We start from the raw sequence: 24205 nt of genomic DNA on the forward strand, positions 1-24205 counted from the left end.
ACTCACCTCGGTCCTGGCTTATCCACTCGGGAAGAAGACACGTACTCATCGACCCTAAATCATCTGTTTTCCTTCCCCGCTCCCCCAGAAATCGTGTAAAGTAAATTTTCTTCGTTCTACTACTCACGCACCACCGACTCTAATCTTCGTTCATGTCTCCTCTCCGCGACAACCTTCAGAATTAGAGCTTGCATACGTGCACCTCTTTTCTTTGACTCAGTGCCTAGCAGTTGAGGGAGATCTCGAACGTGTTCCGAGGTTCAAGCCCTGCGATATGTCTTCACGCTGCTTTAAAATTTTCTCTGGACATACGGGAATGTGGAGTGGGAAGGGCATGAAATCCAACAGCACAGAGGCATGTCCATCTGATTTGTATTTCTCTATCCACCCTCCTCAATATTGCCTGAGCAGTACTGGAAAGCTCTTTTTCATATATCAATGGATGAAAGGCAAAGTAGTTATTTTGAATTCTTGTGCGGAAGCCCAAAGGGTAGATTTGTCGGTCATAGTCTCATATAATCAATGGCTTGCACACAAGGAACTGAGGAACTGCTAAAGGTATTCCAAGTTAATAGTTACGGCTCTCAACTGAGCATGAATAGTGCTAGATGTGTAGACTGCACCAGTTTGATTCTGCTTGAAAAATGTTCAACTCAGACCGAGTTTGCCGCCAGATCCGCGCCGGACCGTGACGCGTGGCACGTGAACCCGACGAGGAAGCTCAGCCGGCCCGAGAGCAGAATTTAGAAGTGACAACCTTCCTTACGATCTCGAAAAAAATCAGGAAAAAGATCTGCAAAAATCCGGAATATTTCAGTCGCGCCCAATGCCCACTTGACTAATTTTTGTTCTTTCAACCGTTCGTTTGGAATAAGCGAAAAATAAATTTGCGCCCGGACCGTATCCTGCTTGGCCTAGCACTGTACCTTGGCTACGCCAAAAAATTTCGAACGTCATGAACATCTGCTTTCTTCGGTCGAACCTCGGACGGAATCTTCTGAATGCGAATACTTTGGTCCCTCTGCTGCGCCTGGTTGGTCAAACAACATTGATGATCCAGGTTAGAGCCGCTGTCGCTTGGTATTTAAGGATGGCGGGAACGCCATTATAAACAGAAATGGCGTTCTTTACCATCCGTGCCCTAACGTTCTTCTCCCTTCTTTTTATCTTCGCCGCCAATGGCGTGGAGGCGACCCCCGCCGTCAAGCGAGATAGCCGCACTTCTGCGCCCAGCGGTTCTGTCGTTGTGAGAGCTAGTGGAGCGTCGTCGGGAGAATACAGCACGGTTCAGGATGCAGTGGACTCGCTCCCTGACGACGATACTGATCAGGTTATCTTCATTTATGAAGGCCAGTCTAGCTTCCTTGAATATTGGTATCGAGACTGATTGTCTGTTTAGGTACCTACAATGAACAAGTCTACATTGATCGGGATGGCCAAACGACTGTATGTGCACTGTTGTAACGCCAGAGTCGGCCAGCGCCACTGACATCCAGTTCTCAGATCATGGGCCAGACCTCCGATACCAGCAGCTACACGAGCAATACGGTTACCATCACATATTCGAGCTCTCTTGGCACAGCGGGCACTGATGATTTGACTGGGACACTACGTGTACACAAGGATAACTTTGCCCTATACAACGTTGATGTGAAAAATACGGTGCGCCTGTGACTGATTCATGAGCATACTTTTTGATCATATGTTCTCTAGTTTGGTGAGGCCAGCACTAACGGTCAGGCGTTAGCATTGAGTGCATATGGGTCAAATCAAAGTTATTACGGTGTGGGCTTCTACAGGTAAATTATTCTTATATCCCGTTCCAATGCAAGTACCTGACCAATAGCGAACAGCTATCAGGACACGGTACTCGCCGAAACGGGCAACCAATTCTATGGCTACTGTTACATTGAGGGAGCTGTCGACTACATTTTTGGACAATATGCGCGGGCATACTTCCACTACAACGTGATTGCTTCCGTAGGTGCTGGAGCGATCACCGCTAACGGACGTTCATCGTCGTCCGGAGTAAGTCTATGTAAGTCATTTAAATCTGTCCATTTCGCATTTAGATTTTACTGTTGCTCTCAGTTGTCATCAACAAAGCGACTATCACTACTAGCAGCTCGGCGACGACATCTCTCAAAGGGAAGGTATATCTTGGACGCCCATGGGAAGACTATGCTCGGTATGCCTCCCAATGTTCTGTGCATAATGGTATGTTGCTGAGCATCGATCATCAGGGTCGTCTATACATCTTGCTCTCTCGGAAATCTGATCAACAGTGCTGGATGGGAAGAATGGTCCAGCAGTGAACCCAACACCGATCATGTCACCTTTGCTGAATACGAAAGTACTGGTACGTTGATGCTGCTACATCTTGAAGATGTTTCGTGCCTGAGATTTTCTTTCCAGGAAGCGGCGCTTCTGGCACTCGCGCATCTTTTGCCACAACACTTACTTCGACCAGCGGCTACACGATATCGGACGTTTTGGGTAGTGACTATGCCGATTGGGTGGATAGCGATTACCTATAACTTTGGACCTATTTATATTTGGTGTAGGGCGTCATGTATTCCTGAGAGCGAACACCAATATCCGTATTTGTCGCTTCTGGGGTGCCCAGAAAACATGCCAATATTGCTGGATTTCCCTCTGTTGATGTTCTGTTGTGCCATTGAGCGGCATATCGTTCTCAAGCTTGTACACCAAGTCGAGCTAAAACTGCGATACTTCAGTATCTATTTATAAAGGATATGCTAGTCATTGATCCTCTACCACGACGAAGAGTTGATATGAGTACGCGTTCATTGATATGCAAAACGACTGCTTACCGAACCACACTGTCACGAGGTTGGCGTAGGAAGATCGCAGAAGAGAGGATGATATGGTTGGCAACCACCAATGGTCAACGTGCACGATCCAAGACAGTAAATGCCCTCGGCCTAGTCTCTCTACGAATGTGTCAGAACAAAAATTAACAACGATTGGAATAAAAGCTACATACGATCACGACAGGCCAACTACGGGAGGCACATGAAGTAGTAAATCGGAGTAGATAACAGGTTGTCTATGAGAGAGGCGGGCGGGTGAAAAGTCAGAGGACCTTTTATTGGTCTTGGCAAAATCGTTATTGCAAGATTGTCTCTCGGGACGGCGGGACCGGCCCACGCGTTTAACGAGCGTGATCCTTACGATTCGGACTTGCTTTCTTTCCTTCTTCCAGGCACATGAAATGTCAAGGCGCCGACTTGCCCAGAGCAATCTGAACTCACGGCAAGATTTTTCTTCAAGTTTTCTCCCTTCCCTTATCTCAGTAAAAGCTATCTCTACAGCTGGTGATCCATTTTTGAAAAGGTTTGTCTTCCGCCAGCGTTGGTTATTGATCCCAGTTTAATGTACACACCGACTGTAGTGCCTTGTCCTCGTTTCATTACGGCAAGCTGCCCTACCCCTCTGTGGACTTCCCCCGGATAGGACTACTCTCCACGGTACCAAGCGATGCTTTGGATAAGCTTATCGAGGCTGTAAATGCGGCTTCTGCTAGTGGTGATCTGTATAGTGCGATAATCCAGACATTGACTACCCATCAGTGGCGGCCGGATTGATTTTGTTTACAGGAACAGCCGAATCAGCTTCCACTGGCCTTCTCCTCGTGGCTTCAACCAATTCGCTTGGAATGCTGCAGGTTGCAGCAAACACAAATTTTGACACCTTCAAATGGTGATGTATTTTTATTGAATCGAAGACAAGGACTGCTAGGTGTTCACTGTTGGTTTAATCTTGTCGCGATCCTAGTCATGAAAGGCGGTTGAAACCCACAGCTGTGACTCATAACCTTTCAGCATATTCACTGATATATATGTTCTGATTCATAATAATGAAAAACACAAGTTGTATTATTTGTATCCTGTATACTGATTCAATGTCCAAAATGCAATAGCAGTGTCTAGATAGTAGCAAACATACAAACATAACTTAGTATTTTCTGTAGACTGTCAACAACCCATGCCTTCTAACTTGTTCAAAGAACACAGCAGATTTGTATCTCAATCCCTCCAGCTTCCACTTGGCTTTCTCTTCTTCTCTTCTTTCCCACTTATATGGAGCTGTGCTGAACACGAGGTCAACCTTGCTCAATTCCATCTTCGATAGAACTGCATCAAGCTCTGCCCACTTGTGCGGACTCCCAGATATGCCAATCAGGTCATACTCCAATTCGACTTCCTTTAAGCACCCCCCTTGGGCTTTGTGTAGCAGGTGTATGAGCCAATCTATTAGCTTGTCATAGGTTTCACATTCATCCCCCAGATTCCAGCAAAAGTACCAGGGGGTGAACACACGCAAATGAAGCCTAGTAACATTTTGGATATCCGGAACAGGTTTCCTTGGATCGGAGGCTCCCACTAGAAACAACTCATCCAGGTGCGTATAAGGAATCACGTCGTATTGTGGGATGTTCCACACTGGATAGTAAAGTGGGTAGGTAAGCCGTCGAATACGGGATGGCGTGGAGAGGAGCGGGAGGAGGCACTTGATAGTATGTGCGTCTGATTGGGTGTTGCCTTGGGTGATCACTAATTCTTCAAGGTCAAGAGAAACTGAAGATGATGAAGATGTCTCTTCAACAATTTCTACGTCGTAAAGCATTAGCTTCTTTAATTTGTGGAACCCGCTGAGGAAGGTGCCAAGGTTCGTCACAGAACAACATTTCATTTCCAATTCCTCGACTTCAGGCCAGATGATATTAATGCCGACTAGTTCCATCTTGACAAGATGCAAGGACATCAAGTTCTTCATCATTCCAAAGACGATAGGCAGCTGCAGTTCGGAGGTGACCCATGTACGAGAGGGGATTATGTCCTGGGGATCATTTTCGCTCCTCAAGGTAAGACTCTTTACAAGTGGCGCCACATTTTGGCACTTCTCCGAGAATTTTTCGTAGTGATTGAATGACCGATGTGGGATGAAATCGAAGCATACGGCGCGGAATAGGTGATAATGGCTGTGGCAGAGGAGTTGGCGAGAGGATAATGCGCAAGCTCTGAGAGAGGAAACATCATCGGAAAGAGCGTCAATTATTTGATCTGTGAGCTCCAGCGGTAATCTAGGTGTCCAAACTGCACGTTGTAGGGTAGATTGTGAGGTACTCATGGTAGTCATGGACAAAGTTCAGGGCAGGGGCTTTGAGGTCCTTCTCTTTATAAATACCGTGACCGAGACATTTATTTCCTAATTTACTTATGAGACAAAAATTTCGGGTGATAAAGTGCGCTCCAGACATCTGAGAGTTTGACATTTGATTGATCGAAATTCACAAGATTCATGTCCACTCTGGTATACATCGCTAATATTAGTAGCACACTTCACATCTATCGAACCTCACAAGAAGGTATACCCCCTGCTTCTCGAGAAATCAACCCCGTTCTTCAACTGTTCCAATGTTAAGAAGATGAGGATCATCGTCGGTTGCAGACGAGTCCAAGCTGGCAACAAGCCCTTGAACATGAACATTGGACCCTTGATGACACCAAGAGTAGACTAAACACAGAAAATCAGATCAGCCAGAACAAGAAGATCGAAAAGCTCACATTCGATCCTGGTCCTGATGCGTTCATGATGAGACTCTAACGAATGTGTCCTGTCAGGCCCCGTTGCGCGAATCGAAAAGAGTACAAACCTTTAATATGTCAGCGGGAGAGCAGACGATCGTCACGACGGTACCCTACATAGTTTTAGCACACGGAACGCACAAGTAAGGGTCTACGAACTACAGCAAAGCTCGCCATGAAATGGCGAAGAATGTTGTCGTGGAATACGGAGTCTTCAAGAGCTCAGCCTTGAAGAAATCATATCTGATGACATGTTTAAAGACTGTGTGGTGCGAGCAAAGGGATACCCGTACGAAGCGAGCTGACTGGCGTTCATTGGAATGGAACGGAACATGTTGGGCCCCACTCCACGACCAAGAGAAACACCCTCTTCACGGACCATCTATGAATCCGACAAGTTCGTCATGGACGAGAGATTACGAGCAGTTTTACCCTAAACAGTGCATCGATGCAGTTCTTGTAGTTGAATCTCTTCTCCAGTGGTTTCGCGAAATCTCCCTGGAGACGCACCATGACGATCTACATGATAAAGACGCGTGCACCTCGGGACATGACGCGTAACGCGTACCTCCAGGATTCCCAACGAAACCAGCAATACCACCAGATAGAACGACGCAAGGGGTCTGCAACTGTCCACGAATAATTTAATGTCCACACCCATTGAGCCGGCGAACGCCAACTTGTACGCTGGTGCATCCTTCCCCGCACCAATTATCTTCTTGCTCCCGTCGGGACATCTGACGTAACCACGTCCTTACCTGTCAGAATCCACAGCTTGATCCCGGTGCGATGAAAGGCCTCGGTGGCCTCTGGGACACCTTGTAACTTATCTTCCAGAGCGGTAGCTCCAAGTATTTGCAGCGAGTGCTCGATAGGTTCGTTCGCTTTATCAATCTCCTCGTCCCGGTTTTCAATGACACTAGTGGCAGCGTCATACTTTCTAGACCATGTCAAATACTCCTCCTCGGTGAGCCAGCGGTATGTGATACACAACGTCCGGAGTCCATTGTTAGCAAACATCTCCATGTCCTTGCTCGTCTGTTCTTTCAGCACGGGGTCATGGTCTTGTGCAAGGCGTGCGTAAATAACACCATCCGCCCCCTTGCAGTAAAGGATCAACCGTCCATCTGGACATCGGAAAACCGTACTCATTCGTTTCCTCGTGCTGTTGAACTCGAGGACCTTTAAAAGCGTGTACTTCTCCGACTGGCCCATGACTTCTGTGTCAAAAGTATCCTTCGATTTCTTGACAAAGGGGAACCCAATGTCTCGCGCGGCCGCGTCCGGCGATTCAGCCTTATAATCCAAGTGATACGGTAACTCCTGGGGCTCGGGTTTGTCGGAAAGGACTGTGTGACACAAAGCGAGCGCTCGGAAGAAGGCGATGATGTGACCCCGTTGTTCAGACGAATGGTCCGCCAAATTCTGCACGAGTTTAAGTGACACCAGAGTCAGCTTGTCCGGCTGGAGGTACCGGTTCTTAAAGGTGCGTTCCATAACACTCAGCATTTGCTGCTTGAGCGCTGCGAGTTTCTCCGTCGAGTCACGGGGATCAAGAGAGTCTGCATTACCTTCTCGGGTTGTCATAGCTCGAATCTCCGGAAGAGGAGAGGAAAGATGAACTGGCCCTCAGGGATGAGGTGTGGGATCAATGACGATGACATTGAGAGATAGCAGTCCACCCGGAATTTACGGACCGTGACCGTGGTCCGACTAATTTAGCCTGGATCCAGCTGGAAATCCAACTTAGCATTTACCACGATGTCCGTTCCCGTTCCCATTCTCTGCCTATCGCCGGTCGTTCTTCAAACCTTTCTCACTTGGTTCATTCTCGTCATTCTTGTCTGTTACATCCCAACAGCGAGCGCGGACATCTATCCAACCCAGCCCAACGCGGCGGCCGTATACGACGTCAACCAACCTGCCCTTCTCAGTTGGCGCTCGACGCTCAAGGACGCGAAGGAAATGGGATGATTCAAAGTTGAGCTCTTTGCTGGAAATGATGTATGTGATCTGTCTTGTCTGCGATTTCGCCTTTACCGACGAACGATGTCTGTATTGTTGCTGCACTGATCGACATACATAGCAACCCTTGCCACAGATGTTCATACTCAGTTACACACATACACCGTTTACCTCTCTCCATGTTTTAAATATGGAGGCAGCGATTAGTGAGTGTCCTTCTCTCTTTCTATTCTCTGTTCTTTTCTTTCGCTAGAAAACGCTAACATCTTCTAATAGTACTATGCGTTGGATATCCGAATCCGACCCAAAAAAATATCGTCTACACTGCCGATTTCACGATTGCAGGCATATCTGATCTTCCCGTCTGTCTCCCGCTTTCCTACAATGCCCCCTCTTCTGATTCATCCGCGGAAACCACCCCTGTCACCCAATTCATTCTTCAAGCCACAACTACACTAGCTGAGACTGGTAGCAGCCCTTCATATTCTTCGAGAATTGCAGCGCGACCAGGTTCGACTGCATACGCAGACCCCTTAGATACGACCTCGGGTGACTCGCGTCCGTATTCTGCTGCTCATTCGCGTCGCTTCGGTGCTAGGCTCCTCTTTGTCCTCTGGCCGGCGATAGTTGGATTTTCGATGGCCTTGTAACCTGACTCTCAGGCTGTCTTCCTCTCCAATAGTGACGTGTAGCCTTTCAGTATTACTATTGTATCAATACATGTACTACCCAGATTTTCGTATCTCTTGCTAGCGCGATACCCGAATGTCAATGGTCTCTGCTCTCAGCTACGAGCTAAGGTGTGAAGTTTGAATAATTTAGCAACGATCATTATTTTTATAAATAAATAAATAATTTCTGAAAAAAGCCGGAGCCTGTTGCCACCATCAACAAACCATAAAGCATGCCAATTGATACTCAGTGCTGCTACAGTGCATTGTGGGGAAAACGATTCAAGCTCAAAGATGACTCTGACTTCTGCTCAAGAACATAACCGCGGCGTTGATAATTCGCTTCCTCTGTCGCTTGGAGCTATGGCGAGAGTGAGCTGAACGAGCTGAGGTGTATTTTGAGAAGGACTCACATATGCCTCACATCCAAAAACATGGATGAATAGGGCGAACCAGAGACACATGCCCTGAATGACACGAGTAGCCGCGATAGAGTAGGGGGCATCGCCGCGGGCGTCAGCATAGACGGGAACGAATGTGTGAGAGAGGTCTATATTTTCACCGATACAGGTGGGGAAGAGCAGTTCCACTGTAGTGGTGTTGGTAAGGATGGAGCGGAGCTCGTCACATCGGAATACCTGATAGGCTTCTATGCATTGAAAAGATCACAACATGTGTTCGCACGCACAGTGTAGTAGTTCCCAATGTCGGTTACTATTTGCTCGGCGGCTAGGGCCATCAGACGTGTGGTGATGACCACGCTAAATATCACCACACCACCTATTCAATTGTTCAGAGGGTTGAGTAATTCTAATAAGCACGTCTGGGGTATACGTACGGAGCATCCACTTGCGGTGTTCTCTTGTGTTCTTCTTCACATTTGATAACCCCATGATAAGGCATCCGGCGGAGAGTATGCCGAGGGTGTAATACACTGATTGAGAGTTTACTTCTCCGCCAAAAGCCCTGTAGCCTATGATGGCGCCGCAGACGTTAGAGGGGACCAATAGTATTAGGACAAAATATCCTGCATGGCAGAAAGTTAGATGTATATATGGCTGATTGGGCAGAAGTAAATGTACCATTTAGACGGTGCACAAGTATAGCGTGCTTATGTAGAGATCAGGAAGAGAGGTGTTCAAAATGAGAACAGAACCTACACGTCGAATTGCTGGGAGGAACTGAAAGAGAGAGAATATTCCGCCAACTAGACCTTATCAAAATGCTGTTGATAAAGTGTAGAAATCAGTGACTCACTGACGGCGGTATATATGTGTAACGCATAATTGGCTTTGAATGGCTCCTTGCCAAACCAGAACCATTCACCTAAGGAGCAGCTCAACAATCAGTCGATAGAGTTATTGAAAATCAAAATACTATTAATCACTTGCTGAGTATTTCTTCATCAACGCGAAATTCATAGTCCGTGCGCCATGGAGACAGTATCCTGCGAGAGCGCCCCCGAAAATGATGACTGATTACTATCAAAACCAGAGAAAGTGTTAGAGGTTAACCAGGCTTACAGAATAAGAGGCTGAACCGCTCCTTAAACCCAACGATGCTGCTTGTTGTAAGATAAACCGAGGCACCAAATTTTTGGCGTGGTTCCGTTACGGCATGTGGTGGAGGCACGTCGAAGTACGGTCGATTAGCAGGATAGGTGTCATCATTCGACTTCCCATAATGAGGGTCCATTGTAGAGACATCTTCCGGATCAGGTAGCGTAGAAACAAAGGTCCTCGGCGAGTAGATGGACATCGTGGTTGAGGAGAAAGTGACGAAGCGCCATTCACAGGCAGACCACCCATAAATGGGATTCTGCTCAGAGTATAGAGTTGAAATCATGAACCTAAACTATTCAGCTGAACGAGTTCGAACCGCATTCGGCTATACAAGAACATCCCGGTCGGAGATTCCATGAGACCCGTCGAGTTGACTCTGTGGCCGCGCCAAATGATACATCTGGTTTGGGAAATGATATACCCATACATTGGGAAGCGGACGGTATTTTTAGTGAAGGCACAGTCCGTGAAACGCGAGCCTCCGATAAATACAGTACATGCAAGTATCGCTTTGCAGTTGGGTGCACATATGGAAGATTCAGGAATTTCGGCAAGTTAGTATCTGTTTAAGGTCAGTTACTTGCACGAACCCAATGGTGGCCCCAATTCTATTACGCAGGTGTTCGAGAGAGCAAAAATGTATCAGCCCCCTTTTCAACTCGGATTTAGAGGTCGTTTCAGCGGTCGTAAGCTCACCCCCCATTCAAGGCAGTGTAGACATAGCAATTATCGTCGAGTCTCTTTTTGCAGGGCAAGGCGTAAAAGCCGACAGAATACACAGAATGGATGCTGTATGGAAAATGGATAAGTGGAAAGTGCCATTGGCCGAAAATGACATTTTAGACTAAAAGTGCCCATATTTGGACTTTCGTCTCAATCGGCCCGCCGACTGCCGCTAGCCGATACCATCCTTTCTTCTAACTCTCCCATCACCAAGTTACGCCTGACTTGCTGCAATTCTTGATTATCTCCCACTGTCGACGCCATATCGTCCTCTTTCCGTTGTATCCGAACCAAAATTGAGGAAGAGGGGCTGTGAGTGAATGCCCAGCCTCAGCTGTGTTCCAGTCTCATCGGAAGCCGCCACTTAGCGCCCAGCACGGCTCTCTCGGATCATCAAGATACCAGACAAACCAATACGAACTCCTACCTTTGATAAGGAACGATCACCCGGTCCGTATCTTTTCAAACTGACCTCAAGTCGGGCCATGGAAACCTGAAAAGGCTTTTCATCTGTACAGATTTCTTCTGTATCTCATTTGCGCGCCAGGTGCCTTAAATTATTGACTGATACGACCCGTTTTTTGCCGCCTTCTCTCTTCTACAAATGATTCACGAAGACATAACTTATGACAAGGATTTGCGTCTGGGTGGTGGGAGAACTAGTAGTGTGTTCAGAGGAACTCTGAATGGCGGTACGGTTGCGGTCAAGGTTCTAAGTGATGAGGTCTCACCTGATGTACGTCTATGTTCCCATTTGGAGGGCAGAAACTTACCTTCTGTCTCATCGCAGACTTTACTTCGTCGCGTACAGCAATGGCAGAACATGAGTCATCCGAATCTCTCTCAATTATTTGGCATGTCTCCCGATGACCAAGATCCGCTATATATCGTCATGCCTTGTTATTTTCATGGGAACAGCCGCCAATACTTGGATGAAAATCCGAATGTCGATCGACGTAAAATCGTACGTATAGCTCTGCCTGCGGATGTCTATATATTTTACACCGTCTTAGGTCTTTGAAACTGCCTTGGGTATGCAATATCTTCATTCAGTACGTCATGATATAATGCTGGGGAGCTTTTCTAACACCATCTCATCAGTGCAACATCGTACACGGGGGCCTGAAGCCATCTAATATTCTTATCAATGATGCCGGAGATGCATGTATATCTGATTGGAGTATGGTGGATTTTCAGCCAAGTCGGAACAAAGAAGCGCATAGGTATTACAGTCCTGAAGCCTGGAAAGGGGTGAGCACACTCCAGCGATGTGACTCTCCATCTCATCTGTTGCTGTAGACGACGTCGTTCCCTTCCGATGTTTACGCATTTGCCATGAGCGCATATGAGGTGCGTACAGCTTCAATTTATCTCCACGACAATTTCAAACAACGTTTGCAGCTCTTCACTTCAACATTTCCGTGGGGCGTGCTTCCCGAAAAGCACATATACCAACTCGTTGTATATGAGGACAGCCGACCTGATCGTCCAGACCCAGCCCTCGGAGCAAGAGTCGGGCTGACCGACCACATATGGGGGATCATCGAAGAGTCGTGGCACAAAGAGTCTCGTCTTCGGCCAAGTTTCGACATCATCATTAGATTGTGGCAGAGTGTTCCCGACAATGCTCCAGGAAAAGGCCAGAGGCAACAAACACTGAATGTTCTAAATCCCCCAAGTCCATCGGACATGAGGGCCCTTTCCTCAAGATTTAACGATATGACGACGGGGTTGGTCAGAAGTCCGACGCAGTCTGTGAGGTCACTGGAAATAAGTCCGCCGACGTATGAAGCATCTTCATCTATGATGGCTCCAGCATTTTCCGTCTTGCCAGAGTCGGCACCGGCTCGATTCGATTTGTCTCCTCCGCGCGGCGTACGAAGCGCGAGTCCACGATCTACTGGTTCCAGTTCACCTCACCCTTCTGGAGGCATTGCCCGGCCCAGTTCCCTCCCATCTTCGTCTTATCGTGGTATGTCGTTTGTTGAAAAGTATCTAATCGTTCTCATTTCCAAATCTCGCAGATCCAATGCCAACTTGGGACATGGGAAATTCGTCGTTTGGACAGGCTTACTCTCCGAATCTGCCGGTGTACCCTGAAGAGGGCGAGCGCTTTGGTGGGCTCGGTACGTATGCACCGTCGTCTGTGCCTCCCATGGGTCTGGGCAGGAGCGACTCCATAATGACACGTCAACCGAACCGGCGTGGTTATGCTCCTAGCCAAAATGGCTCTACGTCATGGGACAGACAGTCTATTCGTAGCGACGAGGTTTCTGGTGCCAGCGTTACACGTAAGGTTTTACGCCTAACCAATCTTAGCAGTATTGCTAACGTATGTGCTGTGTAGAACCTGTCAACGCGGTTTTTTTGGTGGGTGCATTGCAATTGGAAGTCCAATCTACTCGTAGTCGCGACATGATCGATTCCTGTCTCGTCAAGGTGCATTTCCTTGCCCAGTCCGAGAAAGGCGCAGAGAAACTAGTCACCGCGGGTATCGTTCCAATCTTGATCTATCTTCTCAAAATACGAGCCGCCGACGGTGAGGGTTTGGAGATAGTTCTGGCTAGTCTTGGTCTTGTCGCGTAAGTCCATATACTGTCTGTTCGTTCACATTTCCTTATCGGCGCTTTCCTTTACAGTCACGACTCAATCAGTGCCAATACGATTTTCCGCACCAACACCGTCAGCACCTTGATAGAGCTAGTCGTCTCATCGCTCTCGGAAGATGTTGTCACCCTCGCTATATGGTGTCTGCATCGCATGTGCCGTACTCCTGAAATCTCAGCGGGGTTGATCAAGCGAAACCTGGTCCGCATGCTCATCGAACGGGGTATTCGGTTTTCTATGCTCACCGCCCGGATGTCAGCATGGTGTCTTGGCATTCTCGTTCACACTGATGCCCAGGCGGACCAGCTCAATGACCTTGGTGTCATTCCGCAGATTGTGGAGTATCTGAGGCGCGCGTCTTCTGACCCTAATGCCTCACCGAATGATGTATCTGCGGCACTGTATGCCATCGCACGTATAGCTCGGTCGATCAAGCTTGGCAAAACACTTGCTAAAGCGGGCTGTGTGGGGTGGATCTCGCAGCACCTCGCGTCATCAACAGAGCCTTCGATACTATTGTGGGCTGCGCGTGCGGTGGGGTGCATGATGCGTCCCAATAGCGCTGACATTGCCAAAATACTCTTGGATGCTGGCATCGCCAGCGGTCTTGCAAGATTACCGAGCGTGCTCCCCTCGGATGAAGTTGAACCCCTGGGATCGTTCGCTTTTGCTGTACAGAGGTTTAGCTGCGCTGAATGGGGTTCAGGGACGAGGAAGGTTTTGGTGGAAGCCGGAGTAGTGGATTCGCTTTTGGCTGCCCTGAGGACGGTTGCGGATGAGCCGAAGCCGCAGATACACGTCGAGATGGCGCTTGCTGTTAGCTTTTTGGGTGATGTTGGGGGAGCTGCGATAAGGAGGGAGATTGTGAGTGCTGGTGGGATCACTATTTTAAAGAGGGTGGGTGCGAATGGGAGTCCGGAGGTGGCGAAGGCGTGTGGGATGGCGGTGACGAGTATAACGGGGAATTTGTGGACAAGGAACGCTGGTGAGCTATTGTCTGAGAGGACGCAGGAAGAAGATGGACTAATTGAATGTTTTTTTACAGCTTCTGCGAAAACGGCCATGACACACAACTGGAGTGGTGGATGTCCTGATTATTATGTGGACTGTCCGATCGCTATTACGAGTCTGGACAGTTCGTAACGCATATGAGTCCTTTATGGTTTTGTTATCAGTTTGAAATCTTCATCTTATGCTCTATTTTCCTCCAATGTATTAAATTTGTATGTTTGTGTACTGTATCTTATAGCACTCTGCGTCTTGGCTATTAGCGGGGCTTCTTACAATACTTACAAGAGAAATTTCTCCTATGGAAATATACTATATCTGTTCTATTAGCTGCACCCTGTACCATGTAATTCAACGACTAGCAGTCGACTCACGAAAGTGAGTAGAACCAAGGAAATCCCTCAGTTGAGAAACTTGAAGCATCCACGCATCGATTTCCAAGGCAGCCTGGTGGTGGAACACGATCTGCTTGCCTTGACCTCGAGATTTTTGGACGCGAATCCTTCAAGGATATGGGACATGAACGACGTCGATGATGATGGGTGAAGAGTCACTGTGGGGTGAGTGTATTGTTCGTGGCCTTGTGTTTCTGGGTCGTAGAGCGACTCCTGGATACGGACAGCACACAGCGGTCTTCGAGGCCAAGTCTCTGGCTTTTTCTGTGCGAGGAAAGTGGTTTTCTCTCGAGAAGAAGCCTGGTTGGTGTGCTGCCAGGCTAGGCTGCGTTTGAAGTGATCCTGCGGGCGTCTTCGCTTTGCAGTATTTCCCTGATAGACATTTGTTTATGTTGATAAGTTCGACGGAAATATTTATACACAGCGTTTGTATTAGGCAACCAATAGACACAGAAACAACGATATTGGCTTTAAGTTCTGCTTTCAGAGACAAAGTTGACGTACACAATATCGAGAATTTTTGTAAAGCCTCGATGTGCTGTTGTACGGTCAATCCCCAACTAGGTGGTGTCAGCATGTCCGGTGCCGGGTCGGCGATCTCGTCGTCGATAGCGGTGGGCTTGAGGACATGGCTGCTCCATCTTGTAGACACCGCATCGAAGAATATTAATATACTATCCATAAACTGACATGGTTGCTGTATCATATAGTCCACTATGAAAAGTGCAATGTATGCAAGATGAGAATGAGATCGCACGGTCCATAGAATTCGATGTCAAGCATGTCCAATTGCGGCGTGAGTTCCAATATACCGACGGCGACTTGGGGGTGATCTCGACGTTCTCCAGAGTCGGTTTGGTGAGGGAACCGTTGGGAACCGCAAGAAGGAGGGAATGAAGCGACGCTGCCAGAGCAACTGACAACTGTACTTACTGGCAACAGTATGGACCTATGAAGTCATAGGCGATTCGATCACGTGTGGATGACCAATCCGGGATTACCGAAGTCCTGGGAAATTTGGGATACATTTGAATTTGTTCATTGATCCCCGGCATCGATCATTAGGAATCATGAAGAGGTCCCATACCAAATGCAAGTCTACCTCAGGGATGTTTGCCACCAACTCACTGATGTAGAAATTTAAGGAGCTAACGAACACTCTCGATCACCTTCGTCGGCTTGCCACAAGTATGCGGGATGCAGACAAGTTGGCCCCAGTTTTTGCTGGGATAGCTCAAAATTGGAAATTGAGCAATCCCGACACAGCAGCGTTTATATGTTCGCTGGATGTTTTACCCACATCAGATAACACGGATGGCATGTACTATTATTATGCTCATTAGTCGTTGAAGATGATGAATGCTCATCCTTTCTCAGGTACTGTTGCAGTGCCTTTTCTTATCGAGCGATACATACGCAAGGCCTTGAAGACACAAAATGAAATGAAACGTCGAAATTGGTCCGTTTTGCGGTATCGCCTCGCCGTGGCCACATATTCAGAAATCAGCCTGAGCTCGTGTTTCTGCGCTCTGAGGAACGCCGTGTACAGTTGGACATAGGGACGGCAATTAGGGCGCTTAAACGTCGGATGGTGACCACTGACGAGGATGGGAAATTTCTTGACCGATTCATCGGTGGTGGGGATGGACGGATCGAAGAGCAATACACTTGCTGCCCGCACTGTGAATGTGCGATGCTGGCGGCACTCCTTCAACGGTGGAAGAAGCACCAAAGTGCTTCAGTCATCGGGGTGTCGAAGCTGTCTTGCTTCGGCTGCCGCTTATTTTTCACAGCTTACAGGGATGTATGTAGTCAGTTACCAGTGAGTAGCCAATATTTGTTCTTCAGTGACATATTCACTCATTGAACTTTAGGGAATTGACTGGCCTCCATCCTTTGTCATGACCGGAGCACACAACAATTTGTACCTCCCATAGATTTCACTGGATTTAACATCTATCGATTCTGTTCTACATGCTGCAGTCCCACAACGCCTCTTAATATTAGCACAGAATGCGTCTATAGCGCCATGTCAAGTCAAATTGCCGATACTCGGAGAGTACCACACATTCTTCAGAGGACGACATGTATTCGGCGGAATTGCCTCTTGGTACGTTGTACATACTTGATTTCTTATCATATTTGCTCTCTACGTTCTTGCCAGAGGATACTCTGAGAAACTTGGAGGCTGATAGGAATATATCATAGTAGTGACTGGCAGAATCCTCGCCGCTGACTTGTCATATCCGACTGTACTCTCAAGTCAACAGTTTCTGCGGATGACTGTTTGTAGGTAGTGGGAACCGGTGCTTTGCTGATGGAAGGACTGTGTAGGAGAAGGAAAAGGAGAAGAGCACCAGTGCATGTAATTTTAATTTCTCAACTATTCTTAGTAATCTTCACGACTATATGTTCAAATTTCTCCCAACTGTAAAAGGCCACGGAGATGTTCATGTCGATTCTATCGGCAAAGTCGAACGCACACTCGACTCCTCGCTGCCTTCTGTTGATGAACTCGAGCAAACAGAGCAAGACTATATTGCGCTTTCCGCGTCAGCACGACAGTCGGTGAGTAACAAGCAGTTTCAACACGCTATTTACATTGTACAGGATTGTAGGAGTGATAAAGCCAGGTATTATAACCTCTGTTGACAGTATCTGGTGCGTGTGTTCATTGATGAAAGGACGCGTTGTTTTGATGTGTCTCTGGCAGAGTCATGAAAAGCTAGCTTTGTACAAGTGGTACAGGCTCAGCGGTGTATGGCCTACAACGTATTCTTACAAGTCTAACGTTACAGAAGATAAGAAGGAGCTGTCTACGTCACCTGTGAACAACGAGATACCTCTATTACTTGAAGACGTCACGCAGTCAATGGAGGAGCCTTGGCTTATGTTCATGTAAACCAGTAATCATAAAAGGATTGTCGTATTGATTGGGAATCAGTGAGGCTCTATTTCAGATATCACTGCCTCCGAATCACCCCATGGTCTACATGTTTCTGGTGAAGATGCTCAACGACCTGCACTGGTAATGTCTATGAAAAGCCATGGATATGCTTGCCTAACCAGCGTCATCTTTTACGGGCCCATTGGTCATTGCTAAGGTCCTGAACTGATCAGAGCTGCATACGGATGCAAAGGCGCAGTTTGAGCACATCCTTTCCCTAGAACCCGACCGACTTGAAGACATCGACTTCTTCTCTGACATCTTTTATGTGATAGACAATAAGGAGAAGCTGTCGTTTTATGTTCAAAAGTTTCAGGAAAAAGGACAAGCATCAGCCGGAGGTGTGTTGCTTCATTGGTGTGCTCGTTTGATATCGCAATTGGCTGCTTGTTGACAGAGTATGTAAGGGCAATACGTATTCCATCAACAAAGCATGAGAATGCAGCTAAATACTTCTGGCGCGCTAACCTACCTGGATCGGACTTATTATCACCCGTGGACGTCAATGGGGCCATGTGTATCTCGTGATGGGTAATACTCATGCTGCGATCGAGGCCTATCGCCGGACATTAGGTTCGCGAGGAGTTGGTTTTACTTCCTGAGGGCTTATAAAGCTTTGTGTAGATATCATCCATCAAGGACTGTCGTGCTTGGGCCGGGATGGGACAGTCCTACAGGATGCTGGGTATGTATAATTATTCTCTGTATTGTCGGTGCGGAAAAATGTTTTCTCTCGAGAAGGCTGGTTGGTGTGCTATCAGGCAATACGGCGGGCGCGCAAAGTCTAATGTGTGCAAGATGAGCGAGAAACGGAGCATGGTTGGAATCGGTGGATGGGCGAGCAACCCGCTGGAATAGTGTCTGGAGAATGAGATCGCACGGTCCATAGAAACTCGATGTCAAGGGCGTCCAATTGCGGTGTGAGGTCCAATATACCGAGGGCGACTTGGGTGATCTCGACGTTCTCCAGAGTCAGTTTGGTGAGGGAACGCTGGGACCGCACGAGGAGGGTATGGAAGCTCCGTAAGCAAACTCGACGGGTAGCCCAGATCAGATCCGCCGAGCTTCATCTTTGTAAGGGCCAACAACGTCAGTGCGGCGAGAAGCTTCTGCTCGCACGGATTTAAAACACGCAAATTTGCATGGGTGAAGGGAGAGATAGCCAGCTGGGATGTTGAGGGATTCTCTGGGTCGCCTTGATAAGGAATGCGGAGGTCACGAAGAAGGAGAACTTTTTTTGCATCATACGGAGAAATGCGACAGTGATCTCGTCATTCCCATCACTGATGCCGTTAGAATAAGAAACAGTCTGATGCCAGGGAAAGGACTGGCAGGAGTCCCATGCATTGATTTCTACAAGCGGTCAATATAGGCACAACATCGAAGACATTTGAAAGCGTCCCAGTCTTCCTCGCAGAATATCGTGCCATGCCAAAGCGAGTCCAATCGCCCCCACACCTCGGAAAAGCACGCACGCGACGGACTGGAGATGAAAACCTCGACATTACGCCACCGCCTACAGTGGATCATCGGAATCTCCAGCGGGCTCTCTCAAGGATGGTGGGCAAACGGCAAATGCTGGAAAACGATTCGTTGAGTTTTAGATCGACATAATGGTTTCTGGTGCGACTCAATGCCTATAGAACGAGATGGGTTCTTTGCAAACCTTACGGCCGTAGCGTCCTCGCGACACGAGCATCGTACACTAAAAAATGGCTGCTACAACACCTCCACGACGAGCATACACACAAGGGTCCGGCTGCGACATCGAAAACGTCGTAAAAGCCGTCGGGCCGGTGCGTAAGTGTTAGGAGAAAGATTTCATTGAGAATTTCAACGAAGAGACGATGAATGAGAGAAGAGGCTGCCTTTCTGTAGTAACAGACTTTGTACGCACGATGGATGTAAAGAGGCAGGGAGTCGGAATATCTAATCTAGATTGTCAATGATTTAATCAGCCGCAGTTCCAATTGTAGTATTTTAAGCCTTGCACAAGTTGCCGTAAGATGAATGAACATAAAAATCCACTGGAGAAATGAAAGTGGGTGCAAATGTGGCGAGCACCCACTCAAGTAAATTTAATCTCCGACATAATGCCGAGCGGCAATACCAAGTCACTGCTGTCGATGCCTGTGAACCCCTTTCTTCCAGCCGATCTCCATGCTTCATTCAACATTTGACTTGGCCTCGAGTCTCGTGCCCTTCGAAATCTTGTTCCCCTCTCGGATCCAAGACATCCTCCTGCCATTCTCTGTGCGCGAGTTCTGGGATACACTCTTACAGAAGCCCCCCGTCTGACTCTGGCTGTGATCGTATGGCAAAATCTATCAACGAATGTAGTAATGACAACATTTACTTGCCTTGGGGAACCTATATTCAGCGCTTGCGTTGCCTATGTGAGTCTACGGGTGTAATACCTTCACGCTGTGCGCAAAAGAGTAAACACCTGGTCCATCGGAGCATCCGTCTCGTCCGGATGTCAAATATCTGCTCGAGTTCTGTAGATACGTCCAGGAACAACCATCTCTAAGCTTTAGCACCGCAAAAAAGGCGGTGAGTTTTTCAGAAGAGCCTTTAATCTTTCTCTCTGTGCCCACAAGTGTGTAGGCTCTTTTCTTTCTTCGCGATGGTTATCACTGCATGTTCAAGACAGACATGTACGATCAGGAGTGCTTCGACCAGAATTCATCAGCAGTTCCTGCTCAGAACCCGAACTGTGACTGGGAACCCCCTCAATGCACGTATATCTGTCCAGGAAGTCTCCACTCTGATCGTGCCGAATTCCCTGTACGTTTCTGATGATTAGATTTATATACACATCGTTCATGATGCACGAATGGGAGGCCTCCATATGGGCTGCGATATCTATGTTTGGTGCAGGTTCTGGAAGCCATCGATTGGAGAACATCCTCACGTGGCTGCGTGGCTTCAAGCTATAGTATATAACCTGGATTCCTTGGTCACAGTAATTCTCATGAACACCACTTAGGATGGCCAACTGAACTTGTATGCCATCACATCCATTTCATCGGGTTACGTTGAGACGTCTTCCAAGTCGTGTTGCCACTTTTACTACACCTGATCCAGAAGCGCTGCTTGTTACCCAACCTTGCTTACCTAACTATTCATGCTGCTTCTTGTCGCATTGCTCATTAGTCAGGTGCTGCTGATTGTGTGGAAAATATTCTCCGAGAGGAAGAAGAGACACGCGTACCGATAGAGAGCACGGTATTCTCGCTCAAGATAGGTCGTCGATGGACCTTTTAATCAGTATATGACTGCTTCCGTCCGAGTACTATACTATAAGCTTCCGTGTCGCGTGTCTCATATCAACAATGAAAGCTGTACGCTGTAGCCTTCGATGCTTGGCAGTTTGAAGCACTTTCTCACTTTGAAGCCATTCCTCGCTATGCTGTCACATCGACGATGAGCATGCTTTGATAGGCCTCCGATGTCAGTGGTAAGATATTGCAGTTTCCAAGTGTTCGGCTAGTTTTGACATGAGGCCTGGAAAGATAAGAAGACATGACAGACAGGAGCAATGAAGAATTCTTCACCATTGATAAGCCAGCAGTATCCCATTGGAGTTCCTAGGATGACTCGAACTTGCACTCTCCTCCGCCGAGATTCGCATCAGGAGGCAGTGCAGAGATATATTATTTTAATGCGCCACAACTGACAGAAGTAGATTGCAGAGTTCTTCAGCTGCGGTGGGGTGGCGGTGGGTGGAACGGGAAGAATGGTTGGCAGGAAGAGGGAAGAAGAAAAGAAATAAGTAGAAAATGATGTGGATTTAAATCCAAGTTCATTTCGAACTTCCGGTGCAAGATACAGGATAAGATATGGAACACCGATGCGAAAACAACGCCCCGTGTTCCTTACCGTGTCCAAGTCTAATGTGAACTGCTATGTCATGAATACGAGGTAAACCAAAACCAACTCGGGGCATAATTCTTCCCCTCCCCCCCGAACCTTTTGACTTGTCATTGCGCTAGGGTGTTCCGTAACTGGTGAGCCTTGCGGGTGACAGGTAAATTGTAATTGTCATCGAGTCAGCTGTGACGACGTCGGCCCACTAGTGCTCGACATGATCAGCGTTCCGCAGTCGCAGCGTATGTGGGTCGTGTGCGTAAAAAGAATCCTGAAAACTCGTGCTAGCATTTTAAGGATGTAAATCGAACGCAGCTCACCCACTTGACGGCTGCGCAAAGCTATATAGTGCACGTAAAAAGCCACTCTCAGGGAAGTCAGCTTCCCGCAAGGATATGTAGTACGGACTCTGGTCTAGCTTCTTTCTCAGGGACATGAAAACCAGAATAACATCCTTCCCCCCCACACGAAGCCACGGGTACATCTCTGGTGAGACAACGTTTCACGGTATCCTTGAGTCAGTTATTGAGAGTGCATCGGGAGGACAACATTATCCGAGACGAGGCTGAGTGTGATTATGTTCGATGATTGAACTTTAGGCAGTTCCTCCTACGAATTTTGAATGTCAGAAGTAGATCCACCAACTTCATTCCGTCTCTGTCGTTCCGATGAGGCTGGAGAAGCACATATGACGACCGCAGTGTACACGGGACTGTATACGTCTTCCCTGTATACGCCACTGATTGATGGTTTCACGTTGATATTGAAAGCCAAGCACTAGCAAATACATATATAGCATTAGCTATTCCACATTTCAAGCGCAAGGAATGAACATACAGACAGCACTAATAAGCAGAATAATTTAAAGGCACACTTAGCACAACGTATAAAACAGGAACGAGATCGCGTGAGACACTTTTTTTTGGGTGTGCCGGGCAGTAGTCCCTGATCACTTGAACTTCAACCATCACCGTCCCCACCGGAAACGCCCTTAATAACGTCGAGCTCCCTGTCCGCGACGACGACGACCACCCTTTTTATTTGTTATTTTTAGGGTCGTATGGAACCCAACGCTGTCGCTGGAAGCGAGTCACCACCATTACGATCCACCATTCTTAGCTCCTTCCTGAGAGGACGACCTCGTAACACCTCCCAGTCGCATCCTGAAGTTCCCAGAGAACTGTCGCCATCACCTACAGGCCAGCCACCGTCGCCAGTTGCCGCAGAAGGTAGCCACAGACGCCGGCCAGCAGCGGCAATCATGCCTCCGACAGGTGGCGTTGTACAGCCATCTGTATCAGCAACCAGCACCACGTCCACCGGTGGCCTTGGATTATCCCACATGTTACGACGACGACGTTCCGGGGGCGTGATATCGGCGCAGACGAGCCCTGTCGTGCCAGCACTGCCGTCGCCAGCAGCACTTGTTCAGGCGACGACACCTTCAACGGCACCAGCATCGCGACCAAATACCGGCCCCAGCCACCGCCTGCGTCTCGTTCCCCATCTAGACTCTCGCCGCTCGCTTAGGTTCGATGCTATATCACGCGATGTCAAGGAGGGAGATACCCCGCTGCGCATTGGTCGGTTCACGGATCGATCAGGGATAGGTCTTGCTGCCGTCAATGCCCTGCAGAATAGCAAGGTCGCATTCAAGAGCAAGGTTGTCTCAAGGGCACATGCAGAGATTTGGGTCGATGCGAATAGTCGATTTTTCGTCAAGGATACAAAATCATCATCAGGGACGTTCCTGAACCACGTCCGGCTCTCTCCTGCCAACACAGAGTCCCGGCCACACCAGATCAAGGACGGTGATATCCTTCAGCTTGGTGTTGATTATCAGGGTGGTACAGAGGATATCTACAAGTCGGTAAAGATCCGGATTGAGCTGGGCAGGGAGTGGCAAGCCGCTGCAAATGCCTTCAAGTGCGTCGTTATGCATGCATCTCTTGTCGTTTTGATTGGCTTACGGCTCTTCAGTACGAATGCTTTGAAAAATCTTAAATCTCTATCAGCCACCGTCGCTCCTGTGAAGCCTGCTGCCGGGGTGAAGACCCCGACCAAGTCAACTATTCCTGACTGTTGCATATGTTGGTATTTGCTGCCTCGTCATCCGAAAATCTACCTAATGTTTCGCCCAGGCCTCTTCAGTGTCACAATCCGTCAAGCCCTTTTCATAGCACCCTGCTCCCACACCTTCCACTACAAATGCATCCGACCTCTTCTCGAATCGCATCATCCTGCTTTTTCCTGTCCGCTCTGTCGAACTTTTGCCGATCTCGAAGAGGACGTCGAGGTGGAAGCGGAGGCCGATGACGAAGACGATTCTTCGGCCGTAGAGGATAGTGCCAGGAAACGAGAGAAGGAGGCAGCTGATGCCGGCGGTGCTGAGACGGAAGTCGAAGGTGATATTGTTGGCAGTCGGGTGCGCAGGCGGTCCCGAGGGCCCAGTATGGATCTCATGGACGAGGAAGAAGAGGAAGAGGAAGGCGAAGAGATGATGGTCGATGGTGACCTACGGTCTGGTGAGATGGACGTTGATCATGAAGCGCCGCACGTCGATAGTGAAGGCAGTGGAGAGGGAGGAAGTGCTGGCGAAGGAATGCATGTAGATGTTGATACCCCTGATACAGGTGACGATGGCGAAGGCCCTGCTACGAAGCGTAAGCGGTAATCCTTTGACCGCTGTATCCCTGGACGACTTGCACGACCTAGTGTAGAACGTATCTTAATTCCATTTGATGACCGGTATATTTAATCCATGCCTGAAAGGTTGAATATCGCAGTGGTGAGGTATAATTGTGGGAACTAATATCTACACTTGGAAGCAAGATCTCCTTCCCAT

The 24205-nt window shown here is 48.1% G+C and overlaps 10 protein-coding genes across 10 annotated transcripts; 6 read left to right on the top strand and 4 right to left on the bottom strand.

Annotated features, from left to right (window-relative positions):
• Positions 1–1117: 1117 nt before the first annotated feature.
• On the top strand, positions 1118–2537 carry BT62DRAFT_908177 (pectin lyase-like protein; the record flags this gene model as incomplete). Its single annotated transcript, XM_043183696.1, has 8 exons — positions 1118–1353; positions 1383–1446; positions 1504–1662; positions 1714–1799; positions 1854–2038; positions 2092–2188; positions 2244–2363; positions 2420–2537. The coding sequence occupies 8 exons, from the start codon at positions 1118–1120 to the stop codon at positions 2535–2537; spliced, it is 1065 nt and encodes a 354-aa protein (XP_043035019.1).
• Positions 2538–2743: 206 nt separating this feature from the next.
• Positions 2744–5154, bottom strand: BT62DRAFT_1080054 (uncharacterized protein; the record flags this gene model as incomplete). The annotated part of the gene is made up of 4 exons (XM_043179549.1): positions 2744–2774; positions 2835–2954; positions 3008–3023; positions 4021–5154. 4 exons carry the CDS (start codon positions 5152–5154, stop codon positions 2764–2766), a joined length of 1281 nt encoding a protein of 426 aa, XP_043035020.1. The 3' UTR covers positions 2744–2763.
• Positions 5155–5306: 152 nt separating this feature from the next.
• BT62DRAFT_1080055 (uncharacterized protein) lies at positions 5307–7199 on the bottom strand (the record flags this gene model as incomplete). Its single annotated transcript, XM_043179550.1, has 7 exons — positions 5307–5541; positions 5592–5627; positions 5775–5855; positions 5906–5994; positions 6045–6131; positions 6181–6330; positions 6360–7199. 6 exons carry the CDS (start codon positions 7197–7199, stop codon positions 5615–5617), a joined length of 1260 nt encoding a protein of 419 aa, XP_043035021.1. The 3' UTR covers positions 5307–5541; positions 5592–5614.
• A 176-nt stretch (positions 7200–7375) lies between these two features.
• BT62DRAFT_937046 (uncharacterized protein) lies at positions 7376–8345 on the top strand. The gene is made up of 2 exons (XM_043187241.1): positions 7376–7783; positions 7854–8345. Exons 1-2 carry the CDS (start codon positions 7768–7770, stop codon positions 8225–8227), a joined length of 390 nt encoding a protein of 129 aa, XP_043035022.1. The 5' UTR covers positions 7376–7767; the 3' UTR covers positions 8228–8345.
• Positions 8346–8897: 552 nt separating this feature from the next.
• Positions 8898–9943, bottom strand: BT62DRAFT_908001 (uncharacterized protein; the record flags this gene model as incomplete). Its single annotated transcript, XM_043183692.1, has 7 exons — positions 8898–9028; positions 9087–9275; positions 9331–9358; positions 9409–9455; positions 9506–9574; positions 9636–9722; positions 9772–9943. The coding sequence occupies 7 exons, from the start codon at positions 9941–9943 to the stop codon at positions 8898–8900; spliced, it is 723 nt and encodes a 240-aa protein (XP_043035023.1).
• An 853-nt stretch (positions 9944–10796) lies between these two features.
• On the top strand, positions 10797–14500 carry BT62DRAFT_974685 (uncharacterized protein). Its single transcript, XM_043189173.1, has 11 exons — positions 10797–10845; positions 10902–11269; positions 11324–11497; positions 11547–11585; positions 11635–11784; positions 11833–11883; positions 11935–12505; positions 12558–12824; positions 12881–13115; positions 13173–14125; positions 14186–14500. The coding sequence occupies exons 2-11, from the start codon at positions 11138–11140 to the stop codon at positions 14281–14283; spliced, it is 2670 nt and encodes an 889-aa protein (XP_043035024.1). The 5' UTR covers positions 10797–10845; positions 10902–11137; the 3' UTR covers positions 14284–14500.
• BT62DRAFT_482634 (uncharacterized protein) lies at positions 14429–15477 on the bottom strand. The gene has a single exon (XM_043181115.1). The coding sequence runs from the start codon at positions 15247–15249 to the stop codon at positions 14653–14655; it is 597 nt and encodes a 198-aa protein (XP_043035025.1). The 5' UTR covers positions 15250–15477; the 3' UTR covers positions 14429–14652.
• A 247-nt stretch (positions 15478–15724) lies between these two features.
• Positions 15725–16653, top strand: BT62DRAFT_997144 (uncharacterized protein). Its single transcript, XM_043190634.1, has 3 exons — positions 15725–15864; positions 15921–16365; positions 16418–16653. The coding sequence occupies exons 2-3, from the start codon at positions 16132–16134 to the stop codon at positions 16478–16480; spliced, it is 297 nt and encodes a 98-aa protein (XP_043035026.1). The 5' UTR covers positions 15725–15864; positions 15921–16131; the 3' UTR covers positions 16481–16653.
• A 1364-nt stretch (positions 16654–18017) lies between these two features.
• BT62DRAFT_1011547 (uncharacterized protein) lies at positions 18018–20429 on the top strand (the record flags this gene model as incomplete). Its single annotated transcript, XM_043177795.1, has 13 exons — positions 18018–18063; positions 18115–18175; positions 18252–18309; positions 18380–18513; positions 18570–18636; positions 18695–18797; positions 18863–19087; positions 19134–19190; positions 19243–19286; positions 19683–19886; positions 19951–20043; positions 20098–20231; positions 20297–20429. The coding sequence occupies 13 exons, from the start codon at positions 18018–18020 to the stop codon at positions 20427–20429; spliced, it is 1359 nt and encodes a 452-aa protein (XP_043035027.1).
• A 1823-nt stretch (positions 20430–22252) lies between these two features.
• On the top strand, positions 22253–24148 carry BT62DRAFT_937051 (SMAD/FHA domain-containing protein). The gene is made up of 3 exons (XM_043187242.1): positions 22253–23286; positions 23341–23450; positions 23502–24148. Exons 1-3 carry the CDS (start codon positions 22421–22423, stop codon positions 24032–24034), a joined length of 1509 nt encoding a protein of 502 aa, XP_043035028.1. The 5' UTR covers positions 22253–22420; the 3' UTR covers positions 24035–24148.
• Positions 24149–24205: the final 57 nt, after the last annotated feature.

Source organism: Guyanagaster necrorhizus (genome assembly GCF_019112545.1).
Source record: "Guyanagaster necrorhizus MCA 3950 unplaced genomic scaffold BT62scaffold_37, whole genome shotgun sequence".
Lineage (NCBI taxonomy): Eukaryota > Fungi > Basidiomycota > Agaricomycetes > Agaricales > Physalacriaceae > Guyanagaster > Guyanagaster necrorhizus.